The sequence below is a fragment of the Salmo salar genome, chromosome 20 (genome assembly GCF_965601325.2).
Source record: "Salmo salar chromosome 20, fSalSal1, whole genome shotgun sequence".
Taxonomy (NCBI): Eukaryota; Metazoa; Chordata; class Actinopteri; order Salmoniformes; family Salmonidae; genus Salmo; species Salmo salar.
Genome location: NC_138310.1, coordinates 7,948,123 through 7,960,316, shown reverse-complemented (window position 1 = coordinate 7,960,316; position 12,194 = coordinate 7,948,123). Strand labels below are relative to the sequence as shown.

Here is a 12,194-nt window from a genome sequence, read left to right as displayed (position 1 = left end):
ACTAGTCTTTATTCAGGTTGAGCTGTCTGGGCTCTGCAGCGGACCTGGATTTCCTCCCACGAACACGTGTCCCCGTCACAAATTTGAAGACACGCTGATACTGCAGGCTCACAACCAAACACAACCTTTCTATTTCCACCTCCCTACTACATTCACACATAAACACACACACATAAAGACACACATGCATGCACACACACTAGGCTTGGGTGGGATCCAGACTTTCATACCTTCATACAGTTCTTCTGAGATTTACTGTATTACCGGCATAGCACACACGGGGGCACTAAAAACACAATCTAATTGGGCCTCTATTAGCAGAATGCAAATAATAGCAAAAATCTCAGACGTTGTTAGCTAAATGCTAACGAGCAAAAACGAACATAAACTAATTGCAAAGGCTGGGAAATCCGGCTGAAAAAGTGGGAGCTAGTAGCTACCGAATGCCATTTTTGGTGAGCATGGACATTTACAACCGGAAGTGAACGAGAGAAATTGTGCAAATGAACAAAGTTGTGATGCATGCTTTTCTGAAGGAAGAGCAGCATCTGTACAAGGAGCAGCGGGGAGGAGGGGAAAAAACTCTAGTAGTAGAAAGCACAGGGGAAGAAATGGCAGCTGTTTGACTTCTGAAACACGGCAGAAAGACGTTATAAGATATCTGGGTTTCAGGGGTCAGAGACGAAGCCTAACCAAGCAGAACAAGGCAATGTAAACAAGGCAGTGTGGAAGACCCAGGCCCAACACATCACACTGATCACAGAGATGCTGCCAACACCCTACTTACACTAGGGGATCAGCAGCACACACACACACACACATCCATCCATTTGTCTCCTGTCTGTCCCTCTAAGCCTCACACACAGGCAGACCAGAAGATTCCATCTCCCTCAATTATTCCAATCTGGGCTCATTTTCAACACTCACGCTTCATTACCTGGGAACAGGCCGGTCCCTGTAACCCCGCTGCCCCCTCACCCTTCCATCTTCTCGCTCTTTTTCACTGTCTCACATCCAACATACTCCCATCTTGCACGCGCTCTCACTGCCACTGACTGGCACCCTGGCATGGGGCACTGTATTGGCACCAGGCATAAAAATGGGGTGGTCTGAAGATAACTCGGTGTCTGTTTGGTGTTAGGTTTGCTCCTTTTGTGTGTGTAATATTGTCCTTTTGTGCATTCAGCCTCAGCTTGTAATGACGATAAAGCTGTTTTTATATTAGAAACAGTAGCGAGGGAAAACAATTGGTTGTTAGTGGGCAGACTTCATCTCTGAAGCCCAAACGCATCACAGTTTAGGGATGGTGTGTACTGTAGATGTCAGACTTCATCACACTCCTCAGATATACCTTATCCCTGTTAGAATGCCAGAGGAGAGCTTGTCCATGTTTTGCTGTGTGCGTGCATTCGTTCATTTGTGTGTACAGTTGTGTGTGGGTGTGTGCATTCGCCTGTCAAGCAGTGGCACGGAGGGGGATTAATAACAGAACTAGGTTGAATGTCTCATTTTGGGAAAGCCCCGGAGGAGAAGGCTGCTAATTTCCTCTCTATAAATACAGTGAACCCGACTGGCATGTAGGACACAGCAGCACAGCTCCTGTACTACACATGGGCTAAATCCGCAGGTTCAATGGTGTGTGCTACGTAGTACTGCAGAAGATAAGGACACACACACAGAGTATACTACACAGTCATACACACACACATAGGGGTGGCACTATTACCGTATAACCAATGGTTATGGATTAAGACTGTCATTAAAATAATCATCAACCATTTTACTTTCTCTTTTTTGGGGGGTGGGGTAAGAAAAGCTGACTGAAGACAGGACAATCATACAATGTGATTTTCTGGATTTTTGTTTTAGATTACGTCTCTCACAGTTGAAGTGTACCTATGATAAAAAAAATGACAGACCTCTACATGCTTTGTAAGTAGGAAAACCTGCAAAATCGGCAGTGTATCAAATACTTGTTCTCCCCACTGTATATCTTTTCATTCGATAGTGATAATTATCAGGACATTAATCAAATAATGTTTAAAAGGTGCATATCTGCTTCAGACTTAATGCCTAATGCCTGAACAAACCACTAGGCAGGTAGCCTAACCGAAAGGTTGCTAGATCGAATCCCCGTGCTGACAAGTTAAAAATCTGTCATTCTACCCCTGAACAAGGTAGTTAACCCACTATTCCCCGATAGTCCGTCATTGTAAGTAAGAAGTTGTTCTTAACGGACTTGCCTAGTTAAAAAAAATGTTTAAAAAAAATGTGAACTCACACAAAATTAAACTTTAAGGAAAATTGTTCCATGTTTGTGGCCAGGGAGCACGTACCTGGGGTCAGTTAAATTGATAAGCCTCTTGAAACCTTCCTTTTCGACTGTGCTAATTGGTAGGATGTCCTAAGCAATGCAATGCATAATAGCATTTGTGATGTCTTTTGTCTTTTCAATGTTTGCTTGAAGGGCATAAACGCTGTCAGTGTTGACTGGTTCGGGCAAACATCTTTAGATTGGCTGGTGCTTGAGGGGCGTTTATCAATACCGTGGCGCAAACTCAAACTGCCTCCATGTTCCAAAGAGTGATTTTGCTTCAGATGTTGAAAAAGGTTTGTCGTATTACCGGACTTCGTAGCCACCTATCTAAGGCACAATTTCCACCGAACATTGCTCTGCTCTTTGTCGGACTTCAAAAAGCCAAACCACTTCCAAATTACTGAAACAGTTTTAACCCTTTTTATCAATAATTAATAATTTCTGCTCCTTCTCCATGGCTATCACTGTTTTCGCGGTTAATAGTGGCTTTCATCACTCGAGGTGCTAAGTGGTTTTTAGTGGGCGTATACCTCTCCACGTGCATATTGTCACTTCTCCGCACGTTCCTGCTGCGTCAGAGGTGAAATGGACTGCTGTACCTAACTATTCTATATCGTCATTATCAAAAATGAATCTAAACGTTTTTATATCGCTATTGAGGGAAGTAATTACCTCTAATTATTGATATTGACTTATCGCCCTAGCGGGTAGGCTAATCTACATGATGATATTATTATGTACTGTATAAGAGTGAACATATTTGTATTTGTTAACCCGCAGTCAAGCATCGATCATCATGTCACCAGAATAAAACCCTAGATATTTATTGGAAAGGAGCGTCAAGATCACTATCTGTAGCCTAATAAAATGCATGGTTTCCTGAGTTGTAGTGGGAGGACCACACAACATATCATTGTGTAACTCCCAAGTTTACTTCGATATGGTTATTGTATCAACATTTGCACATAAAGACGTTTCCACTGCCATTTACCGACACAAAAAGATCCCATCATGTCGTAAATTGTACCAAAACTTCCTGTTTATTTCAAAGCTGTCATTTTTTTTATATGGTATGACTTTACTCGCATAAAAACTGAAGATGGAAACATAGTCAGTGAGCAGTATTCATGAAGTTTGACTGGGCATGAAAGCTAGCATAAATTTGTCTAACAGCTGAGCCAGTCATTGAAATCATCTTTGATTGCAACAGTGCTGCTAACCAACCAGCTACCTACTTAATGCTGCACACACACAATGTTGAATCTTCCAACAAAAGCTAGCTAACAAGCTACTGTAGCTAGTAGTGCTAATGCTTACATTATTATGTGTTTTCATGAAGCAGCTGTTCTTTTGCCATGATTCATTGCAGTAACCTCCCGATTCAGCTGCTGTGCTCAGCTGACCCAACGATATGACCGCAGAGAAACATGCTGATCTACAAACTGATTTCTGATAATCAGTTCCTCTTAATTGTGAGCCTGCATGTTTACAAATTCAGGGTAATTTAAACATGCTAAGCAAGCTTTTTATGTCAGTGAAGGAAGAGCTAGCTGACTAGCTAGCTATGTCAGTAAGCTACCTAGCTACACAGCTGATCAAGTCACTGGATTGGCGACCAACGTCCTTGCACAGAATATGTGCAGGAGATAGCCACCGGTTTGTTTTTATTTTCTCACAATTGCAAATATTAGATCACTGTCACAATGTTTGTAATAACTGTGCTAGCTAGTTCTGCCTATTTCATGGAGAGTCATAAAAGAGCGCAGTGATATGAATGAGGGACTACTGTATGTTTTCATGTTTTGAATGGCGGATGCTGAATATTCAAATTTGAATATGAGTTACACGTCCTACAAAACCGATTGGTTCATGGACAAGTGAGGCGGAGGAGTGACGCCGTCTGATTTGATACAATGATAACCCAGGCAATTTGAATGATAATGGCGCCAGAGAGGATGGCTGCTGTTTTACGGGCTTTTAACCAACTGTGATATTTTGTTCGTTTTTATTGCATTCTGTAACTCATTTTGTGCATAATGTTGCTGCTACCGTCTTTTATGATCGAACAGAGTCTCAACATCAAAATCAATTTTCTCACCTCGAACTGGACAAAGATTTTTTCTTAAATGTGTCCAACGTGAAGGATATACTGCCCAAATCTCAGTCATCCGTGTGAAGAAAAGGGGGGAGGAGGGCGGGGTGCCTTCTAAGAATTTGCCGACGAGTGGGTAAATCACCACTACCCTCCGTATTATTGGCCAACATGGAAAACAAACTGGACGATCTACGATTAAGACTATCCTACCGAGGGGACATTAACTGTAATATCTTATGTTTCACCGAGACGTGTCTAAACGACGACATGGATAATATAGAGCTGGCTGGCTTCTCCTGGCATCGGCAGGACAGAGCAGCTACGTCTGATAAGACGAGGGGCGGGGGTGTGTGTGTTTGTCAATAACTGCTGGTGTCCGATGTCTAAGTTCTCATCTATTCGTAGCAGTCTATTTACCACCACAAACCAATGCTGGCACTAAGACCGCACTCAACGAGCTGTATAAGGCCATAAGCAAACAAGAAAATGCTCATCCAGAAGCGGCGCTCCTAGTGGCCGGGGACTTTAATGCAGGCAAATTTGAAACCTAATTTCTACCAGCATGTCACATGTGCAATGAGGGGAAAAAACTCTAGACCACCTTTACTCCACACATCGAGACAGATACAAAGCTCTCCCTCACCCTCCATTTGCCAAATCTGACCATAATTCTAGCTTCCTGATTTCTGCTTACAAGCAAGAAGTAAAGCAGAAAGTACCAGTACGCTCAATACGGAAGTGGTCAGATGATGCTACGGTACAGGCCTATTCTGCTAGCACAGACTGGAATATGTTCCAGGATTCATCCAATGGCATTGAGGAATATACCACCTCAGTCCCCGGCTTCATCAATAAGTGCATTGACGAGATCGTCCCCGCCTTGACTGTAAGTACATATCCAACCAGACATCATGGATTACAGGCAACATCCGCACTGAGCTAAAGGCTAGAGCTGCTGCTTTCAAGGAGCGGGACACTAATCTGGACGCTTAAAAGAAATCCCGTTATGCCCTCCTTCATGACTGTTGGAAAAAGCATTCCAGGTGAAGCTAGTTGAGAGAATGCCAAAAGTGTGCAAAGCTGTCATCAAGGCAAAAGGTGTCTATTTGAAGAATCTCAAATCTCAAATATATTTTTATTTGTTCAACACTTTTTTGGGGGGTTACTACATGATTTCATAGTTTTGATGTCTTCGCTATTATTCTACAATGTAGAAAATAATAAAAAACAAAGAGGAACCCTTGAATAAGTACGTTTTCTAAAACTTTTGACCGGTAGTGTACATGGGTACACTTCCTGCTTTGGTCCTGTGGGTACACTCAATTTACTTTCCTCCCTGTCTCTAAACACACACACACTCTTATACACACACTTTGACTACACAAACTGACATAAAAGCACACATAAACACACACACTGCTGCCTAAAATTCCTTCTGTAGTGCTGTTCTCCTTTCCCAACTTTGTTCAAAAGCTTATAGGAAGATGAAGGTATATTGGTGCTTTTTTTCATGTCAGCTCTGCTCTTGCGTTTACCTCTAGCATTGTATGCATTCATATATATATATATCACGTATGGCCCAGGCATCTTTAATAGAATATAATAAAACTTTATTGTCCATCCAGAATGGACATTTTTCTTTGGCATCACCTTACATTCAAGGGATCACATCACACATTTTAAAACAGTCCATCATACCGCATAGATTAAAAACGCATAGGTCATTAATACGTTTACTCACAACTGATCGCTGCGCCAACTGCACTGTTCAAATAGATAAGTTCATATACCGATACAATTAAACGTTGCATTTAGTAGTCCAACAGCACAAGGAACAAATTCATGTTTTAACACATTCTTCTTAGCCACGGGCATTTTGAGGCACCGGCCAGAAGGAAGCCTCTCAAACTGAGGGTGTAGCGGGGGGGAGGGATCGCCTACCATAGCCAGCGCCTTCCTTTTGGCTGTTTTCTGGAACAGACTGCTCAACTGTGCCTGTGGCCGACCAATTACTTTGCTGGCTGCGTTTACTATTCTGGGCAGTTTGCTTTTGCTCCTCACGCTCAGGTTGCCATACCTGACTGTCATATTGAATGTGAGGATGCGCTCCACCAGACTGCGGTACATCCTCTCCAGAACATCCTGGCTGACCCCCAAACCCCTTCAATTTCCTGACTTGAAAACACTTTTTTTAAATGACTGCTTTCTCTGTAAAGCTCAGCTTGCCATCAATTTGTGTCCCTAGGTATTTAAAACACTCAACCACATCCACTGGTTGGTTGTTCGGAGAGAGTGGTTGGTACATTGGCAGGTTGTAGCCATTGATGATCAGCTCCTTTGTCTTGTCCACATTGATGTGGCACTTGACCGGCATCATTCTTGAAGGTTATTGGCCAGATTTTTAAAATGGCTGTCCCCACCCCCATAGCGTCTTAAGAAAATAGTCCCATCAGAGCCGTGTCATCCGTGTACTTCAACAACCTCACGTTGTTTCCTTGGATCTTCATTCCGTTAGTGTAGATGGAGAACAACAACGGTGAAAGGACACACCCCTGGGGGGCGCGCCCCTGTGTTCAGGGTCACTTTATCAGAGAGGGACCCATTTAATGAGAACCCTCTGTGGCTGGTCAGTTAAAGTTCTTGAGCCAACCTGCGTGGCCTCCATTGACATTCAGGTCCAGTAGTCGTTTCAGCAGTGTGTTTATTTGTATTGAAAGCTGAACTAAAATCAATAAAAACCATTTGTGCATATGATTTTGCATGTTAAAGGTGACTAGCCGTCATATTCACCAAGGTCAGGGTAGCATCCTCAGTCCCCTCTTTAACAATGTAAATATTCTTTATCAGGCTTAAACATGTTGGTCTGACAGTATTCCATAGGGAGAAATCTGTTAGACTTTAGAACCCCTTTTGAACGTTAAATGATGTAATTGTTTTTGGAGATGATTTTGTTGATGATAATGTATTACTGTACTCTTGACCCAAATGGCTGTATTAAAACAATATTGGTGTAGGCCCACAGCTTTACCCTGCTTGGTTTGGCTGGAGGACAATGTATTTGGATGTTTGATTTAGAGCTGTTAGTGTATTTAGCGTTCACCACCATGTCAAGCCAGTATGGTTTTGTTCTAAGCTGTGCTATTTGTTCAAAGGACATATTAGTTTACCCTACACAACACTCTGTCTCTGTTACTGCCACGAGAGAGCTGTGGGCCAGAATGCATAAAAGCACTGGATCCAAAGAGCCAAAATGACTCCACATGTAGACAAATGAGTCCAAGCCACATTCACTCCCATCTACCCCACTGTCCTTTGCAGTGCTCTGTTTGGGATGGATGGGAGGAGAAGAGAGTGAGGCTATTTGAAGACAGTGGAGTGAAAAACGGCTTGAGAGAGACAGAGAAGGCGGGGAGAATAAAATAAAGTAGAGAGGGAGGTCTGTAAGACAGTTATCACTTTGGAGTGGTATAACAAAGAGATTGAGTGTGAGAGGCAGGAGCGCGTGTGTGTGTGCGCGCGCACGCGTGTGTGTGCGTGTTTCATATTAAACATGTTTAATTGGACACAAAGCAGCAGATGAGATGTGGGTGGTTGTCATAGCAACAGGGGAGGTCAGTAGCTGGGACTGCTTCCAAAACCTGAGTGGTAGAAGAAATGTTATGGGGGATCCTCAGTACAAAATTAAACATGCAAAGAGGCAAGTCCTATTTGTGTTTTCACTTATTTCTTTGTCTCTCTCGTCTCTTTCCTGCTTGCTTTGTCCTCCATTTTTATGTTGCCCTTTCTCTTCATCTCTGTGGTGGCATTCTGCTGGCAGTATGAAGTGTGTTGCAGTGATTTAGGCTCTGTTAAACCATGTTGAGTGTTCCCTTCATGATCAACTGTACTTTAGACCCCTTGTCCTCGATAAGCCACATCAGATTCACATGTTTTTGTTTACAAACTTGTGATGGGAGCAGGAAGGGGTTCGGGTGTTGGGACTGAGGGTTGTGTCTGGGTGTTAATGTCTGGCGTCTCTCATGGTGGAATACAGGTCTCCACTGTTTTGACAGTTCCACTTGCTACGCCCTCCTGGGTGAGCTGCTCCCAAAGGGTGTGCATTTGCGCGCGCGCGTGTGTGTGTGTGCTATGCACGCAGGGAGGTGTTAAATGATTCAGCATCTTCGTGTCTGTGTGCCGGGGGGGGGGGGGGGACGGACGGACGCAGAAGGGCACAAGGGCATATTTACAGCTTCTGCCTGACTAGCCTCTGTGCCCCAACCGACTGACTCCTCACCGCACAGAGACACCAGAATGCTTTCAAGGGCATGCCCCACTAATGGGCCCATGAGAGGACTTCATCTGGCCTGCACACACACACACACACACACACACACACTTGTCCTCTCTTTCTCTCTCATACACACAGATTTTGGCACATAACACACGCTCTTACTCAGTCATTGTCTTACATTATACATAAAATGTCGCTCTTACCCGGTCCCTCTTCTTACAGTCTCACTCCACACTCGGGAAGACCAAACCTGTTCCAGTCAGCACCATCTCTAACCTCTCTCTCTCTCTCTCACTCACTCACTCACTCACTCACTCACTCACTCTCACTCTCTGCCTGTAGGACAGTGACATCCAGAAAAAGATAGACCATGAGATCCGGATGCGGGACGGGGCCTGTAAGCTGCTGGCTGCCTGCTCCCAGAGAGATCAGGCCCTGGAGGCAGCCAAGAGCCTGCTCACCTGCAACACCCGCATCATGGCCTACATGTCAGAGCTGCAGAGGATGAAGGAGGCCCAGGTCATGCAGAGGGTCGCACGAAGGTCAGATGGCACGAGGTAAGGGGACAGGGCATGGGAGTCGGGTTTTGGGCTGTATAGGAACATAACTTAGGAACTTATCGCTGCATAAATGCTACTATCCCCATAGTGTAAATGTCTTAATATGGTCTGGGTTGGCAATCGGTTAGGGTTTACAATTAGAATTTCCATTGTTGTCACCCCCCCCCCCCCCCCCCATTTCTGTCTCTCCTAGGTCATCAGATGCAGGGCCCATGGACGACAGACTACCCTGTAAGGGTAAGGTGGCCATCTCAGGTAGGCCCCGGTGATGTGCGTGTGTGTACAAATGTGAAAGAGCGAGAGAGTCTGCGACAGACAGCTAGCGAGAGACCGGGTCCCCATGTCTACCCAATAGCTGAGCTCCGTTTAGCACACTTCATCAGCCTCGGGCCCTGACACCCTGCTTCCTCCTCCCCCATTATGCCATGTGTCATTTCCTCATTCCGTCAGAGGGGGTAAGGGTGGGGATAGTGGGTAGAATGAAGGAGGAATAGGTTGGTGTGAGGGGGAGGAATAAGTTAGGGGTGGCGGAGGAGAGAATGGGGGGGTTTAGGATGAGGGGGGGGGGGGTTCAGTGAAAGAGGTAATTAAAGAATTATGATGAACTGCTCTGGCTCAGTGGGAGGACAAGAGGAAAGGGGGGGGGGGGCTGTCTTTCTGGGACTGCTCACAGCTGGAGGGCATACACAAACAGAGGTTGTGATTAATCATTGATTGACTAAGTAGACAGGAAGCCATTCAGCTCGTGGCTCCAGCGCATGGGCATACACAAATTCAGCACAGACACACAGGTAGGCGCACACACACACAGATCACACACCAAGTATGACAGCGACTGCCTTGGTGGGAGGATATAAAAGGTCAGGGGTCTTCTACCTGTCGACCTGAGTGTGTGCATGTGTATATGCTTGTGCGTGTGTATATGTTACATTTGGGGTGGATTTCACTCGTCTGACTGCCCTTTACCATTACAGACCTCCGCATCCCACTCATGTGGAAAGACACCGAGTACTTCAAGAACAAAGGAGGTGAGGAATCGGTGCGGTAGCACTGGTGTCAATCAAATCCTGTTATATTACCCATCGCTCTGAGTTTGTGATGCGAGTTGACTGAGTGAAGCGAAGTGAATCAAATAGAATTTGGGTTAAGTGGTGTGAAATCAGGTGCACATAACTATTTCAACCTGGGCCCCATACCCACAAAGCCTCTCAGAGTATAAGAGTTAGGGCTTTTTTTACATGACATAAATGAAAACACGAAGCAGACCAAACTCTTTGGTCCTTTAAAACCTGCTGTGTGTAAAATATTGTTTGCTATAGCTTGGAAAATAAATACATGTGACTCTGGATGACAACATAATGGTGTTTGTTTCCATCGTTAGGGCTGTTTTCCTCAAGAAGTTAAAGCTTCTTCGTGTTTTGTTTCCTTGCCACGATACAAACAAATATAGCGGTATTGGTATCGTCCCGGATCTATAGGAGTGCTGATCTAGGATCAGTTTCGCCTTTTACATCATAATGAATAACGTTATATGGAACTGGTCCTAGACCAAAAGTAATGAACATGTAAGCATAACAGTTCTGCTCTTTTTAAAAGGACTTGTAGATCTGAAGAACTATACAGCTATTGAAACAATGCAGCTCATTGACAAGCAAACATTCCTACAGTGAGTGATTTGGGATGATGGCCTCTGGCATAGAAACCTGCTGCACAGACAGCCCTTTTCTGTTGTCTTTGGCTGTGCTACTGCAGCTGTGGTATGGTTTATGTTGACTGCTACTAGGGTTGCACATTTTGGGGAATATTCAGAGGTGGAAACGTTCCGTGGGAATTAACGGGAATATATGGAAATTAACGGAAATATATGCAAATAAATATTAATACCATTTAAATGTAGATGTTTTTTGCATTGGATATATTTACCATATCATATGGAGACAGAAACATAAACCGTTTACCTTATCATAAGTAGACATGATTAAATCCTTCCAATAGAAATAAAAAAACACTATTTAGTTACGAATTGAACTTTAATTAAATTAGTTGACTCTTCACATGGAATGATTTCACTGAACAACAAAAGAAAGGGAATATTGAATGATCCCCAATGATGCATCACATCTCCCAAAAACGTTTTCAACATACATCGGTAAAATGATAGTCTAGAAACTAAAACTCTGGTTGTCTTCCGCTCAGGTTTCCATGTCTTCTCCCTGGACCTCCTCAATGTCCACCTCTTGAACATCAGACTCTGAGGCCTCATCTTCACTGTCACTTTCCAACCTAGTTGAGGATGGCTCGTTGTCAGCCTCAAATTTGCCTGGATGGCCACTAATTTTTCAACCCGTATTGGTCAGTCTGTTGTGTGCTTTGGTGTGTGTGTTCCCAAACAAGGACCAGTTGCACTCTGAGGCAGCTGATGTTGGTGTGATTTGGATGATGATGGAGGCAACAGGGGAAAGAGCCTCAGCTCCATAAAGTCCCTTCCACCAGGTGGCTGATGAGATATGTTGGCACGACTGCCATATTACATCTCCATCCCAAAGTCCTTGCTTGGAAGTGTACTTCGCCAGACTGCCAAGAACCTTGCCCTCATCCAGGCCAAGGTGGCGAGACACAGTAATGATAACACCATAGGCCTTGTTGGTCTCTGCACCAGACAGGATGCACTTGCCAGCATACTTGGGGTCCAACATGTACGGGCTTCAGGCAGAAGTCTTTACGCTTTTTGATGTATTTCAGAACTGCAGTTTCCTCTGCTTGGAGCAACAATGAAGTGGGCAGGGCAGTACGGATTTCTTATCTTACATCTGCAAGCAGAGTCTGAACATCAGACAGGATGGCATTGTCTCCCTCAAGCCATGCAATGGCTACTGATATAGGTTTCAGGAGTTTCATGCTGCTTACCACTCTCTCTCCCAAAATACATCATCCAGGAGGATCCTCTTG

General features: G+C 44.3%; 1 protein-coding gene across 3 annotated transcripts in view; it reads left to right on the top strand.

Annotated features, from left to right (window-relative positions):
- The window catches only part of LOC106580158 (rhotekin), a 92,426-nt gene that overhangs the window by 61,728 nt on the left and 18,504 nt on the right, over positions 1-12,194 (top strand). For all 3 annotated transcript variants that reach the window (XM_014160903.3, XM_014160905.3, XM_014160906.3), the window contains exons 2-4: positions 9,028-9,242; positions 9,439-9,500; positions 10,220-10,273. In XM_014160903.3, coding sequence (XP_014016378.1) covers positions 9,028-9,242; positions 9,439-9,500; positions 10,220-10,273 — 331 coding nt within the window. The remainder of the gene's footprint in view (positions 1-9,027; positions 9,243-9,438; positions 9,501-10,219; positions 10,274-12,194) is intronic.